The sequence below is a fragment of the Pelobates fuscus genome, chromosome 2 (genome assembly GCF_036172605.1).
Source record: "Pelobates fuscus isolate aPelFus1 chromosome 2, aPelFus1.pri, whole genome shotgun sequence".
Taxonomy (NCBI): Eukaryota; Metazoa; Chordata; class Amphibia; order Anura; family Pelobatidae; genus Pelobates; species Pelobates fuscus.
Genome location: NC_086318.1, coordinates 233,697,417 through 233,721,637, shown reverse-complemented (window position 1 = coordinate 233,721,637; position 24,221 = coordinate 233,697,417). Strand labels below are relative to the sequence as shown.

Sequence of the window (24,221 nt, the reverse complement as noted above, 5' to 3'; positions counted from 1 at the left end):
TCACTTTTTATCTGGCTGAGCATCCATGTTGGGTCAGAGTCTACTGTTATCTGATCAACTGCTGCTCATCCTAACTTTCCTGCTGTGACTTTTACATGCAGCAGCATCCTGCAGGTGAAGTCAGATGCCTGTCTGAGCTGGTGTAGGACCGCACTCACTGCCTAAGAGCGCATAGTGGACGCTATTAGCCAACACATGACCCTGCTTACCTCTGTCAAGCTAACTAGATTTTCTTAAAGGAAAAGAGTGAAAGCAGTAAGATACAACCACAGGCACCCTTGTTGGACCAGGTAAGTTGTCAAACCATAGTAAAAATGACTACTTTTTGGGCCATGGGATGGTGCCAGAGTACTCTTACTTCATAACCACCACATCAGGCTATGATGCATAGTTGAAGAAGGATTTGGGGTTTTTAAAGTAATTGGAAAGCAGAGGAAACAAAGTTAGAGGGCTTAACCATGGAAAGTAGAACAATCAAAAAATTCTCAATGCCACTGATCGAGACCAAAAAAGGATCCATCCCATTTGTAAATAAGCTGGTGCCTCCCAGTAGATTTAAAGGGCATCCTGGAAGTTAATATGACAGAATCTCCTGTATTTAAGATGTACCTAATCCTGGGTATCTGAAACCTAGGTTGTAAAGAGTTGTAAAGAGTGAACTTCACCTACTGTTCCCGACTGCCTAACATACTTTGCTAGAATTAAAAGTTCATCTTGTATACCTATTGAACAGCCCTGTAAAATGTGTTGGTGCTACACAAATAAATGTAATTGGAATCATAGAATATTATAAACATTATGTCCCACCTAAAAATCGGTGCAATTTCACCATATCAAGCTGGAAGTGATGAATAAGCCCGTGTACATTGAAAAGATGACACAGCAATGTTACTAAGCTGTTACCTGAAAGGAAAAAAAATAAAAATAAAAAACATTAATAGTAAATATTAATAAATAACCTTAAGAAAAGAGAGAGGTGAAACTGAATGTAAGCACTAATGTGTTACTAAAAGCAGGGGTAACCCCTAAACAGTAAATAGTACAAAACAGGTGAAAGGAATAACTAGAAATAAAACTTTTACATAAATATATTAGTGAAAGAAAACTAAATAACCCTTGTGAAGTGTGTTACAATTCTCTTCTCCCTGTAATTTATTCAAATACCAATCACATTTTGAAAGAAAATGAGCAAAGTGCAGACGGCAATATCAAGCAAAAGATGCTTGTAATTCAACAATCTAATGATCTGTAAATATCATATAGGGATGAGTTGTTACAGAGATATACAGTATATGCACAGAGAGACGGAGGACAAAATCTGGGCAGATCCCTGTAAAGTAAATCTATAATTCCACTGTTTGTGCCTTCAAGGGGACCTATGCTGTAGCTAAAACAAAGTAAAAGCTGAACTGAACTAATTGTGCTTTCCCAACATGATCAATTTTAAAACCTTGTAGGGGGTAATAGACAAAAATTATTCAAATGAAAATATAAATGAGTTGGAAAAGTCACTAGAAAATTATCATTATAAAAACCAGCATTGAAAGCAAGAGCCTCGAGGATTGTTTTTCCAATCAGGCGGCTCTTCAAGACGGGAGGGGGGCATATTAGGGAGCGAAGAGAATAACACACTTCCCAAAGGATTATATTTAGTTTTGTTTTACTAATATATTTAAATAAAGGTACATTTTTATTTCTGGTTACTCCATTACGTTAATCTGTTTAGTCTCATTTATTAATAAATAATAATAATGCCAATATGAATGATGGCCTTCCCATATGGGCAAAATATCCCCAGAAATCATTCTGCTATTTGATTTCTAACTTTTAATTATCTCAATCACAGGAAAGGCTTGTCTTACAAAGTACCTGTGAGACCCCCTCTTGCCCCCCTCCCCCAATGATATTGCCCAGCTTGGAAGGTAGGTGGTATTTTCAGTATAAAGCAAAACTGTTGACACACAGAGACTTTGAATGAGAATACCTTTGTGTATCGGAAAAGCTTTCAGTCATTTGTCACAGATAACTGTTTATTTTTCTAACAATATAAACCCAACAATAATCAACACACTATATACTCTACCCATGGGGTTTAAATTCTTAACCTTTTGGTGCCTATGTCAAAACAGTTCACTCAGTAAACACATCTCGGTATATTTGTCTGAATGTATTTGTTTGTTGTTTGTTTATATGAAGTATTTTGCAACTTTAGCAATGGCTCTTCTATGCCTCGATTCAAGTTTTGAAACTGGACTAAATTAACTTTGGAGAATTGGATAAATCAAAGTAGATGTCAGGATGATGGGTGCACTTTGGGTGAGGTCACAGTAATTACAATGAGAGAAACTGGTGAGGAGGAAGGGGAGGGGTGAAACATGTCCTGTTATTATCTTGTCTATTATCAAATGTCAGGCACAACCTTGGTGTGGATAAGACAAAATATTAAATTAAGTCTTTGTGATTGGATGGACTTTTCATGCAATATGCAGTGATCTGCAGTATATTTCTGCATTATGGTATCTGCTGTATATTGCACTAGATACTTTGTTAATATTACCTGTAGTACTAATCCATTTATAGAACTGACCGAATGCTTTGTATAATAACACAAACTGAGAGGAAAGAAAGCGCAAAGTGTCCTTAGCACAATGGGTCATGTCTAAGTTCCACATCCAAGCTGCTTAATGGCTACTTCATTATCCAAGCTGCTTAATGGCTACATATCACTTCTTTATCCAAGCTGCTTAATAGCTTCATATCAAGTGTCCTATTTGCTTGTGCTTCCCATTGGCTAGTGTTATTGAGTCTCTTCAGTTTATTTTAGGGTTGCCACATTTCTTGGAATAACTACCAGCCATGGTCATTTGCATAATAAATGATATATGCATGACATCATAGGACACAGGTCATAGACATAATAACTATAACCTTGAGAGCTACTGCTCAACATGCTTATAATGTGCCTTTTTAATGTAAGAGGACTCTTATTATTATTATTATTATTATTTGCATTTATATGGCGCCAATTTATTTTGCAACGATTTACAATTTTATAAAGGAGGGGAAGTTAACAATAAATGAGACAATTACAAAATGTTACAGGAATGACGATTCTGCTCACATGAGCTTCCAATCTAGAGGAGGTGGGGTATAAAAACACAACAGGAAGGGCATCAGATAACGACAAGGTGGGAAAGTAGCAAATCTGGAAGGGGACAGTGGAGTGTGGCCCTTTAAGAGAGAGCAAGAGACAGGTTTGTGAAATCGAAGTTACTTTGGGAGGCCATAAGCTGGGAGGACTCTTAAAAATTACATTGTACATGCCATGCCCTTTAAATTTCAATGTGTTCTTTTTATTTAAAGTCATGCTGATAACATTTATTATATTCTTATCACAACATGCATTAAACCTGTGCCTACGCAGTATTTTTACAATACTATTTTTTGCTATTTTCATTTCTAAAGGCATCTAAAGAGTTACCCACCAGTGGTATTAATTTAATAGCAAGATTGCTATGGCTACTTAAATACATATGAGGTAATACACTAGCAAATATTTCTGTGTTGTGTAATGCAACATGTCAGCATGTAATGTATCCAACTTACCATTTGTCAGGCGATCAAACAGGAAAATGTCAAAATTCCACATTCCCACTTTCGATAGCATATGCTGTCAATAAGAAAAGTATGATTCAATTAGTGGAGAAAGGAGAACACAATGTGCTTCTTCAATTACAGCCTTTTCTTCATCTATTTGCAAAGTAATGTATTAAAACATACAGTGATGGCTACTCAGCCCTATACTATAAGGAATTTAGCCCTCTCCTACTCCCCCACCTATGTAAAGTATTCAACGCCACGCTAAGGGGGGAGACCCTCCCACCCGACATGACTAGCGCACACATCTGCCTCTTACCAAAACCCGGAAAGGACCATCTGGAACCCTCTCACTATAGGCCAATCTCCCTACTTAACGTCGATCTTAAACTCATGACTAAAGTCATGGCGAATAGACTGAACCCGCACCTAGGATCTCTCATACACCCAGATCAGGTGGGATTTATCCCGCATAGACAGGCGGCGGATAACACACGACGAGCCATAGACCTCATATGGCTCGCTAACCATAGACGAATCCCCACGGCAGTAATCTCACTCGACGCCGAAAAGGCTTTTGATCGCCTAACGTGGCCGTTCCTACATCAAACCCTAACACACATAGGACTACCACCAGAATTCACTTCATTCTTAACTGCGGTCTACCACGCCCCTCAAGGAGCACTCCTACTACTCAACATACCACCCCCGCGCTTCTCCATCACTAATGGCACGCGCCAGGGTTGCCCTCTGTCACCCCTGTTGTTTGCCCTCTCCTTGGAGCCCTTACTCCAAACGGTGCGCGCCAGCGCGGAAGTAGAGGGGATCACAGTAAGAGATGAAACATTCAAGATCTCGGCGTACGCCGATGATATCCTATTGACTCTGACCAACCCAGTACACTCACTAGGGCCCTTCCTAACCATAGTACGAGAATACTCTGAAATCTCGGGCTACAAACTTAACTTAAACAAATCCGAACTGCTCCCTATACAACTAGACCCCGCTACACTAGAAAGGATCCGCCACACATTCCCGCTCCGGATCTGCCATTCGGCAATCTCCTACCTGGGAATTCAATTACCAGCGGATGTTTCATCCCTATACACCACAAACTACATCCCCATACTACGCAAAGCACATGAAGACCTGATTAAATGGAAACCCCTAGGAATATCATGGATAGGACGCGTGACCTCCATTAAGATGAACCTATTACCCAGGTTCCTCTACCTCTTTCAAACCCTCCCAATCCCACTGCACAAACCAGACTTTAAAACCCTCCAGTCGGACATCGACGCGTTCATATGGAACGGACGCAAACCTAGGGTACGCAGGAGCACGCTATATGTCCCCAAGAAAACCGGAGGCCTAGGCCTACCGAACTTCCTACACTACCACACAGCAGCTCACCTAGCGCAGATTCAGCACTGGCATGTACCACCTGGAAAGAAAAGATGGGTGGACTTAGAACACCTGATCTTCGGACGGGACCACCCGTCCCTATACATGTGGACACCCAGACCACATAGACCCCTACCACCACCGACGGCACCGGCGATCACACACGCATTAGACCTATGGGATAAGACGAAGGACAAATATGATCTATCATCTTTCCTCTCCCCGATGACCCCGATTTGGAGGAACAGACTGTTCCCCCCGGGACTCACCCCCGCACACTTCGCCAAGTTTGAACAAAGAGACATCTCTAGAATAGGGCACCTCTACCAGGGTAACGACACCATTCAATTCACGGACATTAGCGAATCCTCATCCCTAACGACGTTCGATTATTTCCGCTACATCCAACTACGTAGCTTTGAAGCAACACCAAGCATCAAGCAGGCAGGGACAGCCCCGTTCACCAAATTTGAACGTGACTGCACGATCCACCCAAACAGAAAAGGCCAAATTTTAGACCTATACCTGACCATTGCCAACCACCCCACACAACGATCCCTTCCATACACGGCAGCATGGGAGAAGGACCTAGGCCCACCGACAGAACCGACAGATTGGTCGGACATCTGGGAGGCAACGGCCTCTGTCTCCATATGCGTAACACACGCGGAGCAAGCATATAAAATGCTATTTCGGTGGTACCTCACACCACAACGCCTAGCCTCCATGCGCCAGACAACATCTAACACATGCTGGAAGCTATGCGGGGAAACGGGGACGTTCCTCCATTGCTGGTGGACGTGTCCTAAACTCCGACCGCTCTGGCACAGCACCACCCAATTAATCACTAAACTGCTTCACAAACCATGCCCGGCAGACCCCTGGGCCCTGTTGCTGTCCAAACCCATAGACACATTCACGAGATCGGAAAACAAGCTAATCGCCAAAATTGCGCTAGCTACCCGCAGGGCAATAGCAGAGCTGTGGTCCACGACCCGTATCCCATCACAAGACATGATAACAAGAAAGATAGTTGAGAACTCGCAAATGGATAAACTGACTGCACAGCTCCGAGACACCCCCAAACATTACCACAAAGTCTGGGACCCATGGCTAGAAGGTGACACAACCATCCCCTGGTAGCCTGCCCATGTCGACAGGGTACCAGCCAAAAATTTGACAGACACCTAACTCACTAACACATGACTTTCGCATCAGGTACACCGCGATTCCCACATCCAACTCCATATGCCCCTTACCCTCCCCCGGCCGAGGGGTGGGGGAGCCGTGCCCTGGGCGGTCCTCAGGCTGTACCCTCAACCTCAACCCTAACCCCCCAAGGCCAAGTTACCTACGTGAACACCAGCCAACCGGACTCACCTCTTCACCCCAGCCATCCACAACACAAGCAGAAGCCACGCATACCCATGGCACAGGGAATCACATGGATAACCACTCCACTAACACATACAAAGACGAACCTGACATAAAGGGCCCTATACCGGAACTCACTAGATAGAACACAAAGAAACCATCCCCGCCCCCCCCCACGTACCAGGAGTCGGACGGATCAGACATCAAGATCCACAACTGGATGACCTCCGCAACCCACCCCCGATAACCATAACACACACCGCCAACGTTGGTGTTCAAACATACACGACTTGCAGACACAACTCTGAACAAAACCACCCAGAGCAAATTGACAGATCGTGACTAAACAGCAACTAGGACGAGACGATACATTCTTACCCCAGCTGGACACCTGATCCAAATAGACTCCCCCCCCTCCCCCCTCCTGACCCAGACAAGTCCCCACACCGAGGCGACACAGATAAATCTAAAAGCAGACCTACGTCTAACATAGGAGCACCGAGATGACTCTGGAGGGCTGATCGGTGTCAAATTGCCAACATATACTATTGAACTGCATTTCTCTGTGGCGTACCCTGCGATGGTACGAATTGAAAGGATGGCACTGCTATACCCCATCCCCCCCCCCTCTTATTTTCTGTACCCCCTCCCTTAAACATTGGAATATATGCAAAACCGACAAATAAAGAATGAAAAAAAAAAAAAAAACATACAGTGACTTCTGTTGTGATACTATCTTACATCATAACCGGTGCCATCTTTAATGACAATGGCAAATCTATAGTGATGAGGCATAGAAATGTCATTGCAATGATAGTTTCATACACTAAAATGAAAAATCTGTTATTTTGACACATGGGTGAATCTAGAGTGCAATCTCTGGCTAATTTAATTTGGGATATTGTGGCATTTTATGAGAGTACATGTTTTTTCCCAGCTACAAACTCGCACTACCCAATGCTGCTACGTAGATCTGTGATACTCATTCTCACTGCACGTTGGATATAGTGGGCCTCGGGGACACATTCATACACAATAAAATACTGTTCATTACTGTTTTACTGTTGTGTTTACTGTTTACTGTTGTGTTGAGTTTTACTGTTGTGGGTCACTTAAAGTCATACTCACTGCACATCAATATGAGTTTAATTGTGTGTGAGGGGATCACAGAGCTCAACAGCAATAACATTAGAGTGTTATTGCTGTAGCTCTATGTCACCATTAATATCCTCCACATTAAAGGGACACTCCAGGCACCCAGACCACTTCTGCCCATTGGAGTGGTCTGGGTGCCAACTCCCACTACCCTTAACCCTGCAAGTATAATTATTGCAGTTTTCATAAATTGCAATACTTACCTTGCAGGGTTAAGTCCTCCCCTAGTGGCTGTCTACTAGACAGCCACTAGAGGGCACTTCATGATTCATAGCACAGGAAACCTGTGCTAGAGCGCCGCTGGACGTCCTCACGCTGTGTGAGGACCTCCAGCGTCGCTCAACTCCCCATAGGAAAGCATTGAAAAGCATTTTCATTAGGTCTCCTCAATGCCGGCGGGCGGGATCAGTCTCCCCCGCTGGCTGACGTGATGAAGGGGAGGATCCGCGGCGACCTGAAACCACTGCCGAGGAACATTGGTGAGTTTTCACCCCTTCAGCAACTGGGGATGGGTGGTGGGAGGGAGAGGGGACCTGCAGTGCCAGGAAAATGGATTGTTTAATCTACCCGGGTAGCACACACAAATGTTGCATATTCCAATACACTACACTCTCCTCCTATTGAATGTACCTTCTAACTGAAGTCTCCAGGTATATTTGCTCCCTACCAGAGGGTCAGTTCACTCTTCCTCTAGTAATTTCCCATTTCCATGCTTAATTTGCCAATACCTTAAAGGGACTCTCCAGTGCCAGGAAAACAATCCATTTTCCTGGCACTGCAGGTCCCCTCTCCCTCCCAACACCCTTTAATTTCAGCCTTCCATTTTTAATTAATGGGTGCCAACTCTGGTATGAGTTTTTCTTCTTATGCACTGATGTCAGTATTACTGAAATTACTTCTTGCCAGCACCAGTATCTGACTCACTGCCCTGAACAGCTTCTCATGGATAGAAGATTTGACCCGGTGTGTATAACCACCATCCACTGTTTTTTATCTGTGATGGTCATCAGTGGTAGCGACTAAGTAGACAGTGTATACATTTTACATCTTTCCACATCCATTCTCTAAATCTCCAGACCTACCCAAAAATACAGCACAGATTAATGTAGGACATCAAAGACATGCATATCTTGCTCAAGTTGCTCTTAGCAAAAGACCACCGAGACTGTGTTCCAATCTCACATTGATTTGCACAGTAAAGACTTGGTGCATGTGGGGACAACACAGAAGAGTGGCTATGCTGCAGTTTGAAAAGCACTTTAAACTCCCTGACACTGGGAATTAAAAACCCTGAGAACAAACCAGAGTTTTCTTGCCAGGCATTAACATTGCTGTATATAACATTAGAAGAAAGAACTTCACAAAACACATTCTGAAATATGTGTTGCTCCATACCCGTGCCTGGCCAAGATAGTCTTCATCCAATAAGTGCAGGGAAGCTTGTGGTACAATGCCACGTAGGAGCCTTGATGCATGAAAGTATCTTTGAAAACTTAGCAGCCGCTTTACCTTTTTCTTTGTTCCAATTTCTCCTGAGTGAGTTGAATCTAGAACAAAAAAGATATACAAGATGAATCCAAAGAATCTCTTGATGTGTACCTAATTTGTGCATTCTTGCACACAATACTTAAAATGGTAATGACAACAGATACAAACCAACTTTAGAGAACTGGAGTTCTAATGCAGGATATCTTCTTTTAAGAAATACAGTGCCTCGCAAAAGTATTCACCCCCCTAGGCATTTTTCGTGTTTTGTTGCCTCACAACTCGGAATTAACATGGATTGTTTGAGGATTTGCATCATTTAATTTACAGAACATGCCCACATCTTTGAAGATGTTTTTTGTTTTTTTTTATTATTGTGAAGCAAACAACAAATAGGACAAAATAACAGAAAAAGTAAATATGCATAATTATTCACCCCCCTAAAGTCAATACTTTGTAGAGCCACCTTTTGCGGCAATCACAGCTCCAAGTTACTTTGGATAAGTCTCTATGAGCTTGCCACATCTTACCACTGGGATTATTGCCCATTCCTCCTTACAAAACTGCTCCAGCTCCTTCAAGTTTGATGGTTTGCACTTGTGAATAGCAATCTTTCAGTCTGACCACTGATTTTCTATTGGATTGAGGCCTGGGCTTTGACTAGGCCATTCCAACACATTTACATGTTTCCCCTTAAACCACTCAAGTGTTGCTTTAGCAGTGTGTTTGGGGTCATTGTCCTGCTGGAAGGTGAACCTCCGTCCTAGCCTTAAATCACGCACAGGGTGGTACAGGTTTTGCTCAAGAATATCCCTGTATTTAACACCATCCATCTTTCCCTCAACTCTGACAAGTTTCCCAGTCCCGGCTGCTGAAAAACATCCCCACAGCATGATGCTGCCACCACCATGTTTTACTGTGGGGATGGTGTTCTTTGGGTGATGTGATGTGTTGGGTTTGCGCCAGACATAGCGTTTTCTTTGATGGCCGAAAAGTTCAATTTTAGTCTTGTCAGACCAGAGCACCTTCCTCCATACATTTAGGGAGTCTCCCACATGCCTTTTCGCAAACTCAAAACATGCCATTTAGTTTTTTGCTGAAAGTAATGGCGTTCTTCTGATCACTCTGCCATAAAGCCCAACTCTATGGAGCATACGGCTTATTGTTGTCCAATGTACAGATACTCCAGTCTCTGCTGTGGAACTCTGCAGCTCCTCCAAGGTTACCTTAGGTCTCTGTGCTGCCTCTCTGATTAATGCCCTCCTTGCCCGGTCCGTGAGTTTTGGTGGGCGGACGTCTCTTGGCAGGTTTGCTGTTGTGCCATGTTCTTTCCATTTGGTTATGATAGATTTGATGGTGCTCCTGGGGATCATCAAAGATTTGGATATTTTTTTATAACCTAACCCTGACTTGTACTTCTCAACAACATTGTCCCTTACTTGTTTGGAGAGTTCCTTGGTCTTCATGGCAGTGTTTGGTTGGTGTTGCAGCCTTTGGGGCCTTTCAAAAAAGGTGTGTATATGTAATGACAGATCATGTGACACTTAGATTGCACACAGGTGGACATCATTTCACTAATTATAATCTGAAGGTAATTGGTTGCACGAGAGCTTTTTATGGGCTTCATAACAATGGGGGTGAATACATACGCACATGCCAATTTTCTGTTTTCTATTTCTAAAAAATAGTTTTATGTATATATTTTTCTCATTTCACTTCATCAACTTAGACTATTGTTTTCTGAATCATCACATAAAATTCACATTAATAAAACATTGAACTTAAGGCTGTAATGTAACAAAATAGGTAAAAAGTCAAGGGGGGTGAATACTTTTGCAAGGCACTGTAAGCTTGGGTTTTGTCACATACTCTGAGAGAAGCGGAACTTAGTTGCTGTAAACATAAATAAAAAGATGCACTCTGACCCTTACTTCTAGGATCCATGAGCATTTGGTGGGTGTCAAAAAGGGTCACAGCAATAAATCCCAAATGGGGGTTATTTATTAGTAAACCAAAAACTGAATGCACTGAAACTCCACAAAATAGGAAATTGTTCAACCGGGTGAATAAATATGAAAGGCACTGTACATGCCTTGTATTCAAACAAATAGATTCACAAATGCATGCACTTACTATAAATGTTCTTATTTAATCTGTCAATGCCCACTTAGATGTAAAAATATTTAGTAATAGACATTATTTTACGCATAATAAGTGAATAAGATGTAATAATAATAATAATAACTAGTATCTATATAGTGCCTTTCTCCCAGTGGGACTCCAAGTGCTTTTCAGCACATGCTCTCGGAATTAACCATATTGGCAGCTGAATAGCAATAGATGTTATTATTACCCAATTGATGGTACTCATTTGATAAGACCATTTTAACCAATGAAAGGGCTGCATGCAAAAATGGAGGGGACATCCAGGCTTCCCCTTGTAAGTTCAATACGTCTGCTGCCAGCATGCTGTGCTCGCTGATGACAAGCATACATTATGCACAGAATTGAAATTTGGCAGTCCGGAACACAAATGCCAATATGGCAGTATTTGCAGTGTTTCAAGCAGAAACGATACTGACGTCTACCATCATGACCTCTTCTAAAAGCAGAAATAGTCATGGTTGTTGGAGTAACACTTTAACCCCTTAAGGACCAAACTTCTGGAATAAAAGGGAATCATGACGTGTCACACATGTCATGTGTCCTTAAGGGGTTAATTGACTATTTTCCAGTTGATAATTTTTTTTTTTTTAAACAGCTCACATCTTCAGCAACGTGGCCCTTAAAATGGACCAAGCAATCATGAGGATGATGTGGGCCCCGCGATTTGTGCAGCCCCCATGGACCGGGCAGTGCGGCTGCACAGAGCCGCACCGGCCCGCACACTAAGGAGGCCCGGTCGGGCGCTGTGATGCTTATACAGTGTGATCAGGCCCCTTCCTGTTTGGCAGCCGGCTGGGAGGAAGTGAGTGCCGCGTGTCACTTCCTCCCACCGGAGATCAGAGCCACGCGGGAGGAGGAAGGCAGGAGGATGGGTGTTCCAGATGAGAACTCCTATCTGCCTCATCCTGCCACTGGACCCCAGGGAAACCAACCTCCAGAAAAAGGTAAGAACCTGGCTAAATGTATGTCAGTATGTCTGTGTGTGCGTGTGTGTGTATGTTTGTGTGTGTATGTCTGTGTGTGTGTGTGTCTGTGTGAGTCAGTATGTCTGTGTGTGTGTGTAAGTATGTCTGTCTGTGTAAGTCAGTATGTCTGTGAGTGTGTGTATGTAAGTATGTCTGTGTGTGTGTGTGTCAGTATGTCTGTGTATGTATGTCAGTATGCCTGTGTGTGTCAGTATGTCTGTGTGTATGTATGTCAGTATGAATGTGTGTGTCAGTATCTGTGTGTGTGTGTGTCAGTATGCCTGTGTGTGTGTCAGTATGTCTGTCTGTGTGTATGTCAGTATGCCTGTGTGTGGGTGTCAGTGTGTATGTCAGTATGCCTGTGTGTGTGTTAGCATGTCTGTGTGTGTGTGTCAATACGTCTGTCAGTGTGTGTGTCTGTGTGTGTGTCAGTATATCTGTCAGTGTATGTGTTTGTGTGTGTCAGTATATCTGTCAGTGTATGTGTCTGTGTGTGTGTGTATATATGTATGTATGTGTGTGTGTCAGTATGTCTGCCAGTATATATTTGTGTGTCAGTGTATGTGTGTGTCAGTATGTATCTGTGAATGTTTTAATGTGCCAGTATGTCTGTCAGTGTAAGTGCAGGTTGGGCGTAATTGGGAGGTGAGGCGAGGGAAGGGATGGGAGGGGCAGGGCCCAGGGGACCCAAGAAATGCATTGTCTAATCATATTATAGACGGCCCTGATCTATCTATCTATCTGTCATCCAATCTTTACAAAATAAGTTGCAATAACACCACGCATGAAAAAACTCTCTACATGTTTAAGTTAAAAAATCATGAAGAGATTTAGTGTTTCCAGAATTCTCCCGGAATGCCAAGCTCTACATCCAAATTAACACAGATAAGCATTATGTTGCAGATTTCATCTTTTATTTCTGTAGGTACCCTCAGCAATAAAGCACTGTTGATAACATAGATTTTTAGTTAAAAGCATAGGTTGCAATCTACTGTGTGCGCGCCTTCTCTTTCCTGCCTGTCAGCAGAGAAGAGGGGGCGGGCAAAGACAGCGAGCTGAGCTTCCAAATGGAAGCGTCTGATTGCTCCATGCTCGCGCCCGCTTATTTAGTCATTTTGAGGCTCCCGGCGCTGGAACCAGGTGAGTAAAACGGGTTGGCTGGAGAGTCCCTTTAATATTTATAAGAAAGTCTTTAATGGAAAATATATAGGTGCTTCCAAAAATCTCCCTAAAATGTGTATTATTCTGGAAATAGTGTTCTTCTACAACAGAAGAAGGCAGAAATTTCACTGTATTCTTAACACCTTCATGACATTAGAATGTTCCATGTTGCTTTCCACAGAGTGGGCTTTAACGATGTTGGGATGGCCTGGAACATCAGACAATTATGGCGCGAGCAGGGTTAAATGCCTGTTTACACCAGGGAGTCCAAGGTACCAGGCAATACCTGGGGCTCCTCTCTGTTACTTGGGTTCATTTTTAGTGGCCCCAGGCTGGCAGATGAGCTGTATTCCAAACATTGATTATAGCCCTTTAAATTGGGATTTAAATCCCCATGCAATGCAATATGTTGCAAGCAGGGTTAACCAGCAGACAACGATATTAGGTAATACCTGATACCTGGGGCACTTCTCTGTTAGCTGGGACAACAGGCTGACCGATGTGCTGTGTCCAGTGCTCAAAGATGTTGTGTGTGCTGGTTTTTGTTGGAGGGAATAGAGGTTGTAGTGTGTGTTTGTTGGGAAGGAGGTGGGGTCTTTAGTGTGTGTGTGTGATTGTGAGGGGAAAATAAGGGCTTTAATGTAGAGGGTAATAGGTGCTGTAGTGTAGTGTAGATAGGGACTGTAGGGTAGAGTGGATAGGGACAGTAGGTGTATTAAAAATTCTTAAAATTACATTTTGGAAAATTGTTTTCTCTACAGAATTAGATACATATTCATACAATCCATTTTATTTATAGATTTAAGGAGCGTCTTGTTTTTTTGTTAAATGGTTATTAGAAAACAGTCCCAGAGATTGACAGCACATGAGATCATTTGCTATATCTGCAGTTATTGGGGTTCTGCTCATTTACAAACAGAGGGTTGAAGACAACTGTCATGCTGAAATTATTTTGATGCACTTTGAAGGGTCTTTAATGCATTAATAAAAATAGATTTCATTTATTTGAGAGTTGTCAAAAAGGTGTGTAGACAAACTGGAATGATTTTACTCCTGCTGCAAGTTGTCTGAAATTTAGAAATTTTGCAGAAAGCAGGAATTAGACACATCTCAGGGGGTTTTACCAACTGAACAGTGAGTTGTGAGTGTACAAAACTGCTTAGCAAAAAACTGTTCTAAAAGGTTGCATGGCACGAAAAATCATCAATTTGTAAATTATGCTCCTCTTACATTTACCTAAATTTTGCTATGTTTAGTGCAGGGGTGGGCTATATAGCCTTTTGTATGGTCTTCAGCATTTGACAATAACATACTCATGAGATCTGTAGGCAAAATAATATGCAGACTGACAGCCCTGCATATTAATAGAAAAAAAATTATAATGCATATTCCCCAGGAAGGAGGGAAGTTGATCCCTGGTGGTCTGGTGGGCTTCAGTGCTCCTTGCAGGCTGGTGCTAAATGAAGATTCAGATCGCAGCTATGGTAAATTGCAGCAAAGCTCTGAGCCACCACAGGGAGCAATTCTCAAACTCCCTGGGTCCATCCTGGCAGTGGTTGCCCCGCTATGACTCTGCGATGCCAGTTTTCCTTACCACCAGTTCACACGTTCATGGTCACTCTGTCCCCATCAGATCAAACACACATGGTACTTGCCCATACTGCCCTTATACCTCTACACTACAGCCGCAATCCATCACACACATACACTAAAGCCCACTAATTTCCCGTAACACACAACACATCCTTAATTCCAGTTCCATACACACTACCCTACCCATATAAAGCAACCCTACAGCCCCTATACCACATATACACCCTACAGCTCCTACCTTCCAAAGCACACCCTACAGGCCTATCCCCTCAAATACAAAGTACAGCCCCTGTTCTCCTAAACACACACACTGCAGCCCCTTTCCATATTCAGCACCTATTTCCTCCACATCCACAAGACCAGGATACCAACTTATTTTTTTTTTATTTCTACAGAGGGCCCAACAATTTAGATTACACTCTAACATTAGAAATATCTATATGTATTGCATATCCATATTACCAAAATAGGAAATGGGACTCTATACTCATGTAACATGTCTTGTAATTTTGAATAATTGACATTAACATTTTACTAGTCTTCACACTAATCTACTTACATGTGCCATGAATGCTCCCGATTCTCAATGTCATGTCTTCTTGGGATGTTCCTATTGGTCAAAGTGGAACTTGCTTTAGTAACTTAGTAATGAATTCATGATATTATTGGATGACTTTCGTCAGGGATTTTCCTTAAGATAAATCTACAATTTAGTTGAATAGGGGCCAAGCCTAAGGAGGACTCTGTGGCTGTTCTGGGAATCTTTTAGGAGGGTTTATCATTGAGATTAGAGACGAAATATTGGACATGCATTATATCCCGTACAAGTTCTATCTGCACCTTTTCAGAAGGCAGTTGTTACAATTCATTTTATTCTAATTATATATAAAAATTGACTAATATTTACTTTCATTTGACATATTATAAAATACATTTATATCAAATGCATTGATCTGCTCTAATATTTCCCCACGTCTTGGTGACACACATAATGGCTCATTTCTACTTTATGATATATCTTAAAATAATACTTTTTTCCAAGTAAATCACAGGTGGTAATCACATTATTTCCCTCTACGCAAGGGTGTATGTTTTCAAGTAGAAGCATATGTGAGGACAATAAGCTCTCAACAAGTCAGAGAACATGGGAACAAGACTTTCATAGTGTTTATATTGTTGTTGTGACCCTTTTCTCAACCTAGAAAGGGAACTGGATATTACTAGCTAGACCAAGCTTAATACTGACTGCTCGCTGGTAAAATCTCATCATGATATATACATCAACAACATGGCATATTTGTTTGCAGTAAAATTGCTTTTTGTCATTCCTATCAATGTATTGTGTTGAATGTGTAATATGTCTAAATCCAAAACAACTGTTGCTGGTTAATGGTAAAAACTTCCAGGGCTCAGCCAATTGTATGATTAATATAAGGTCAGAATAAGAGAAACAAAATGTAAGCATGTCTCTCTCTGCAGTTCTAATGTATATGTTTTCTTTATGCAGGCAGCCTCTGTTCTGACATCAGTGATAAATGCAAACTGCACAGAACATGACGTTAATCCACTGTTATATGCAAGGCAGCGACAGCTCACGTTTAGCCCTGCAGCTGTTATGACACACATTTCTCAATTCCCAGCATGCTCAGCCAGTGGGAAATATGTACTTTGTTAACACTGTACAGCACTGAGGTGCACTCCTTGTTCAGTTACTCTCATGTACTTTTTTTTTTTTAATCTGTTCAGCCATTAGAAATGGCTATTTACAGTAAGAGCAATAAAGACGTTATATTTACTGTCTACAGCAGGTATGGCCAAAATGTAAATCCCAAGGTGTTCTAGAGCGACAGCATCCTTAGTTCTAGAACACATGGGGATCTACCTTTTGCCTCGAGGTAGGTGCTCTGTCGTAGGTGCAGGTTCAGGAAAAACACAAGTAGAGTGTGTATGTAAAGAGATATTATCTGCAAAGAAAGAAGAAGTAAGACATGTGGACTGGCAAAATTTGATCAAGGTGAAAAATACAAACAAATGGCCTTGTGTTGATCTCTGTATGAATGTTACTACTTACAGAACAAATGCGATAGTAAGGCTTGTTTAACAACCAAATATACCAGCAACCTCCATCAGTATGACCGGTGCAGGCTTGACAATCACAGAGATCCCAAGTAGTGCATAGCCAACATTACATTGCACACCCCACTGCTCTTACTCAGATAATGAATTATGCTGAGAGGCTGTGGCCCACAAAACCTATATGGTAGTTGTGCCAGGAAGGGGGGGTTATGCCTCCTTCCCACCTTGCCAGCCCTTCCCTAATGCCTGAATATGTTCCACAGCCATAGTCATTCCATGATAGAAAATGAGCTACCAGCTTAATCATCTACAGAAATCCTATTTGATTAAAGAAACACAATAATCAAGTTTTTTAAAATTTATTTACTACATTGATTTCTTTCTGTTATATCATTATTTTTATTTTTTTCCCATTGAATAGTTTTTACTGGAACATGTCAATCTCGAGAAACATGTATCACAGTACACATAGGAGGTATATTCGACACATTATACGTACAAAGCAGGTTTTTACCAACTGTACACAGGGTAATACATATTACGCAGGGTAATACATATTACGCAATGCGATGCATACATAGTGGCTTAATATAGGGCAGGTCACCAATTTTTACTTTATATATCCAACACTGGGGAGAACACAATGGAAGTTAAATGAAAGCATAACAATACTAATGTGATATATATTGGTATTCTTAGGTCAAAATAAGGAGATGTTTGTTACCCAAGGAATGCCCACTTAGGTGAGTTCCAAAACTGAAAACAACCGGAAAAGAACAGGAGGGCTGTGTTCAAGTATGGTGACATGGTGGGAGAGGGTATGTCAGGGTGGGAGAGTTCCTGTTGATGACGCTATTTGTTCCATCTGGTCCACATGCGTGAGAAAGCCTGACTGGTAGCATTCAACCTATGGGTAATTTTTTCGTATGATTTGGTTCTGTTCAATTTATCTAATATTAGTTGGATGGGGGAAGAATTACTTTGTTTCTAATATTGCGCTATTGTATTCTTGGCAGCATTCAGGATGTGTGAGATGAGTGTACAAATAAGTTTGTCTAAAGATGACGGCAGAAAGTGTATTGACATTTTTTAAACACTTAAAAGTGTGAATGTCAATGTTCCTTTAAGTACTCAAGCACATGATTTACTGCTCCTTCACATTGCAGATCCTAGTGTTAACCTACTTGATGTGACCTATGCAAGCTGGGATAGAAACCACACACATATACGATACTTTGATTTTTCTCTGTATTTACAGCACATATAACCTTGTCATGTGTTAAACACTTATTATCCCAACGGAATAAGGACAATAAGAAATGCCACTTCTCTTATGCTTTATACATTTTTAATAACAAGTCATGGTCATATTGGAAAGCAGAAGGTTCCATTATGTTATTTATATAGTGCTATAGAAAGCGTGGTATTGTCACAACAGGTCAAAAATAGCTCTATTCACAATGGAACCTCTAGAACAATCTGTAGTTTAGATATTGTGATCGGTTTCACTGCCAGAAAGGCTAAGGATTAAACAGCATATTTATATAAATATTGCTGTGTCCCTATTAGTAAAGTTAATCTTGATGAAGTGATTTTGAGGCACAGATGCTGCCCTGGAGCCTTTCTGGTGAATGTAGTGCCATTTCTGAGAAACATCACAATCTTGAAATCTTGCACACCTCTAGTTATTCACTACTGGCTCAGGACTACAATAAATTAATCTAATTTAACATCCAAAATGCAATATATGCCAGATGATGGGTGTGCATGCATTGCTTCTTTATAGATTCGATACTCCCCAAACAGCACTGGGTTGGAGGATTGCCGTAATTGTTATGTATGTGCTATATATCTGCTTCTCTATGACACGGGTCATCAAGCTTGGTGATCTCACAGTAGGAGAATAAGGTTTTAGAGATGAGTTTGCCCTACAGGTAAGTTTAAAATATATATATTTTTTTTAATTCTTAAATGGTTCCTTTAAGGAATGATTACATTAATTTGCTTAGCAAATTCTGAAAAAATAGAACAGATTCTGCTAAATATTTGATCATATTTTTGCGAACACATCAGAGATTTAGAGTAGTTTAGTGGAGATTTCTGTTATAGTATTCTTATACCTGAGAACTTGTCCCAAAGGCATAGGGCGTAAAAGTAACTTGAAAGGACCTCTGGAAAAAGTGTGAAACAACCTACCATCTCTCTTAAGCCTCGGCAAAAGGTAATCACGATGTGCCCCAACACACCCTACACCCTATTACAGGACAAATGGTTTAGGTTTCTATGGATGCTTTTGCATAAGTTGGCGTCTTATGTTTTTGTTTGTAAAGAAAAATAATATGACTTTTTCTCTATACACCTTGTTGTAAGATGGTAGTTTAGTTTTTTTGGCTATACCCCCCGTATACAGGGGGCTGTGCTTGCCTACTTTGTCCATCTTCACGGCTTCATCTCCACTGTGGTCTTTTTTGAAGATCCCGACTGCAGTGTGAGAGAGTTGGAGTTCCCATAACGAGGGTTTATCTGGTTGCTCTTTGATCCGCCCAACATCACCTTTATTCTGCCTACCCAGGGAGGACTTCCGGACAATTACTGTTTTTTTCATTTTATTTTATTTCACTTAGTATTATTGTTTGCAAAAGGGTAATAAGCGCTCTCTTCTCAAGGGTGAGCAGCAGTTCACCAACAAGGTGTTCCCTCTACCTTGTGATAAATGGACAGATAAAATAGAAAGGTGAACAGCGCTAAAGATCAGAAATTGTACATACGTTTAGTAGAAATACTGGCCAGCGGAGTAACTTTAAAAAAAGGAGAAACAAAGATACAAATAATGGTCCAGTATGTATGAACGATATAATTCCACAAGAACAAATGGGTTATATTCACACTCACACTTTGAGGAGCTATATCAGCTCGGTGTTAAGAGCTTGGACGGAATAATCCCCGTCTATGGATTTCTTGAGGTTCCAGATCGTTGGTGAGTTTATAGGTGTAAGTATTCGTTATATGAAAAACAAGAGTAAAATACGCCACATGGTCTAGTACGTAAATATAAAATATTGTAGTAAGAGTAGATGATCCTACTTACATATACTAGAGCAACGACCTGCTCTAGTTTGGAGAATTTCAGGTGGAATAATCCCCACCTCGGGATATAGTGGACCCAGGTATAGCAGCAAAGCAGTATTAAATAGGAAGGAGGACAAAAAAAAAATGACTGGATAGTTTAAAAATTATTATATATACTTTAATACAATAAGTAAAAAGTGAATAATACACTATAAAACCAGTCCTGTATAAAAGTCCAAAATTCTTCCTCACTTGACGCGTTTCGCCGAAGCTTTCTCAAAAGTGAATGCTTGCTGCTTGGGGTCCTTGAGATTATATACCTTCTCTGATGATGAAAATCGATTCTGCTGTGCATATTTCCTCATTTCCTGTTTCAGCAAGATAGCATAGACAGGAAGTTCTCCGGACGCCATCTTGGATGTGGGCAATTTGTGGGAAAGTTTAAAAATAGGAATCAAAGGTATACAATAACATAACATATTGGATCAGATAGAAACTTGAATAATTACAGATATGGGCACACATAGGGTATATGATAGTGGAAATCGATTCTATTATGTGTATTTCCTCATTTCCGGTTTCCAGCAAGATAGCATAGACAGGAAGTTCTCCGGACGCCATCTTGGATGTGGGCAATTTGTGGGAAAATTCAAAAATAGAGATCAGAGGTATACCATAACATAATAACATATCGGATCAGCTAATAACTTAAACAATTACAGAAATGGATACACATAGAGCATATAGGTGATATAAAATATATAATAATAAATTACTTAATAGTGTCATAAACAAAACTATTCCGGCCGCCATTTTGGATGTGGGCTAATGACAGAAATTGAGCTCAAAGGATGCCATATCGGAAAAGGGCATACTTTAAATGGAAAGGGGACATGCATATACAGCTAGGGGTAATATAAATAGTATAAAAACACAGTAGTCTCTGCATGAAAAGGGTGTAAAGGAATTTATAAACACCCATTGAAAGTGGATTATAGAACATAAGTTATAAAAAATGGATTTTACAAAATGAGTTATAAAAAAAAAAAAAAAAAAAAAAAAAAAAAAAGAGTTATAAAAAATGAACCAAATCGAATTCTATATTAAGTCCATTTGGGTGGAGGGTGTCTAAACGATAGACCCACTCCATTTCTAACTTGCCTATGTTTCTGATGGTATCGCCCCCTCTCCAATGTGGTTTATATTTAGCAATACCCAAGAATTTTAACAGGCTGGGGTCCTTGTTGTGCTGTAAAAAGTGCGCAGATACAGAGTGATTTTTGTAGCCTTTTTCAATATTACGGCAGTGTTCACTAATTCTTACTTTCAATGGCCTTATTGTTCTGCCAACGTATTGTAGTCCACATGGACACTCTAACATGTAGATTACATTATTACTATTGCATGTTAAAATTTCATTAATGTTAAAGAGCTTTTTGTTTCTGTTAGACTTAAACTCTGATGTGCATTTTTCCATTTTTTGTGTTTTTCTACATGATATGCACGTGTTACATCTAAAAAAACCTTTATTAATAGTTAAAAAATTGTTTTTTTGTATGTTTTGATTTCTAGTGAAATTATTTGTAAGTTGTAGTTTTAGATTAGGTGCACCTCTGTATATTATAGTGGGTTTATCTGGTAGGGCTTTACTTAGTATTGGATCCTCTTTAAGTAGATGCCAATTTTTGTTAATAATCTTTTTGATATGTTTGTTTTTGTTATTATAGTCAAATATCAGAGGAAGGGTGAATCTGTTGGTTTGAGGGTCCTTAGGTGGTTTTTGAAGCAATAGTGATTCCCTCTGTGTCTCATCTATTGATATTATAGTTTTGTCTATTGTTTTGGGGTTGTAGCCTTTTTGTATGAACTTTTGTTTCATGTTAGTTGCTTGAGTGTGGAATACTGATGCTTCTGAACAGTTTCTTTTCAGTCTAAGAAATTGGCTTTTGGGTATTCCATTAAGCCATATGGGGTTGTGGCAGCTGTCATAGCTGATAAAGGTGTTAGTATGTACTTCCTTAAAATGTGTTTTAGTGCAAAGTGTGTTCTCTTTAACATAAAGTTCTAAATCTAAAAAGGTTACTGTATGGTTACTAAAATTGGAAGTTAAAATTATACCTTCATTATTCTGGTTTAAGTAATTTATGAAGGATTCTGCTGAAGACATGGGTCCTTCCCATATAAAGAGGAGATCATCGATATAGCGATGATATGAGACCAGGTTTGCGCACCAGCTATGTCCCTCCCATACCCATCTATTTTCCCATTCCGTCATGAATAGGTTGGCATAGCTGGGCGCAAACCTGGTCCCCATGGCTGTCCCTGTTATCTGAAGGTAAAAAGCGTCTGCAAACCAGAAATAGTTGTGGTGTAAAATAAGATCAATTCCCTTTAAAATAAATTCGATTTGAGCAGAATCCATATCTTTATGTTTTTCTAAAATTGATTTAACCGCTGAGATCCCTTTTTCATGTGGGATGATTGTATATAGTGATTTTACATCGCTAGTAATGAGAATGTAATTTTCTTTCCAGGTAATATTATTTAGTGTGTTAAGGAGATCTATGGTGTCTTTTAAGTAGGATTTGCTTAATTTCACATATGGCTGGAGCATAATGTCAATATATTCTGAAAGATTTGCCAGAATTGAATCTATGCCGGAGACGATAGGCCTTCCGGGTGGGTTGATGGGGTCTTTGTGGATCTTAGGTAGAAAATATATTACAGGGATCTTAGGGTATAGTGTATTAATATAATCAAATTCTTTTGAGGTCAAAATCCCCTTCTCTTTACCCTCTCTTAGAAGATTTGTTAGTAAGATCTTAATATCACTTGTGGGATCTTTTTTTAATTTAGTGTACGTTTGTGGGTCATTGAGTTGTTTATAGGCTTCAGTCTCATACATCTCCTTTGATAGAATAACTAGTCCACCCCCCTTGTCAGCCGGTTTTATTACAATGGATTCATCTTCTTTTAAAAGTTTAATGGCTTCCCTTTCTTTTTTATTTAAATTGGATTTATCATATTTATGGTTAGTTTCTAGTTTACCAAGTTCTCTATTTACCTTCTTTTCAAAAATTTCTAATGCCTCAGATTTGTAATAGGATGGATAAAAAGTTGATCTTTTTTTTAAAAGACTATTTTTATAAATATTTGTATTTGAATCAATTTCAGTTATAATTTTATTTTCATCTAAGTTTTTAGATGCATAAAATCTTTTCAAAGTCGCATTTCTTATAAATTTATTTACATCAATAAAAGCCTGAAAGCTGTTAAAAGTTTTAGTTGGTGCGTATTTAAGTCCCTTTTTTAAAACATTTATTTGTATGCCGGTTAGTACTTTATTAGACAAGTTGAAGATGCCGTGATTGCTTATTTTTTCATCTATATTTAAAATCGGTCTGCTCTGACTTTTTTTATTGCGGTCATGTTTTCTTCCTGCTCTTCTTCCTCTAGGGATCTTTTCTGGCCTATGATGGGAGTGAAGGGAAGATGGTTTGTACGTAATTCTTGGTTTATGGGGATCTCTAAAAAAGACGTCTCGTCTAGGTGTTCGGAAAAAGATAAAGTATGGTACCTATTATTTCTTAGTACGTCAGTGGGCGATCTAGAGCGGCTTCTCTCGTTTTTTTTATATGTTTTAGTATTGACTTTTTCCCATCTGTAGTTCTCTTTGTCAATTTTTCTCTTTGGGGATGTTGGTCTGTAAGCATATCTGTGAGTTTTTGGTCTTACTATTTGGGATGATTTTTCCCTTGATTTTGATCTGTATCGTTTACTTTCAGTTTTGTTGGTTGTGGTTTTTGTGTGGATTTTTTCTTTTTGAAATTTGCCTTGTTTTGGTATATTGTCAGCTCTTGCTTTATTAGCATATGTGTCAAAGGTTTTGGGGGATCTTGTGTATTGGTGTATAGGGGAGTGCTTTTTGGCTTTGTAATGATTAAAGTGCATAGGTTCGTGGTATGATCGAAGTCTCTGTCTGTGAAAATTACTTTTAACAGGTGAATATGTGGGTTTGTGCATGTCGTACTGGTGATGATTTCTTATGTGTGTATTATTTCCGTTGTTGTAACGTTTCTTTGTGTTATAGGTCCTAACTTGATTGTGTGTGTAATCATATACATCTCTATTATATTTACTTATCTTAAATTTTTTTATGTCACTTTCTATTCTTTC

At 40.1% G+C, this 24,221-nt stretch overlaps 1 protein-coding gene across 2 annotated transcripts in view; it reads right to left on the bottom strand.

The window, feature by feature from the left end:
* PDE7B (phosphodiesterase 7B) overlaps nucleotides 1-24,221 on the bottom strand; it is a 483,285-nt gene that overhangs the window by 18,457 nt on the left and 440,607 nt on the right. For both annotated transcript variants that reach the window (XM_063443263.1, XM_063443262.1), the window contains 3 exons: nucleotides 8,926-9,077; nucleotides 3,607-3,670; nucleotides 808-903 (listed from right to left, as the gene is read on the bottom strand). In XM_063443263.1, coding sequence (XP_063299333.1) covers nucleotides 808-903; nucleotides 3,607-3,670; nucleotides 8,926-9,077 — 312 coding nt within the window. The remainder of the gene's footprint in view (nucleotides 1-807; nucleotides 904-3,606; nucleotides 3,671-8,925; nucleotides 9,078-24,221) is intronic.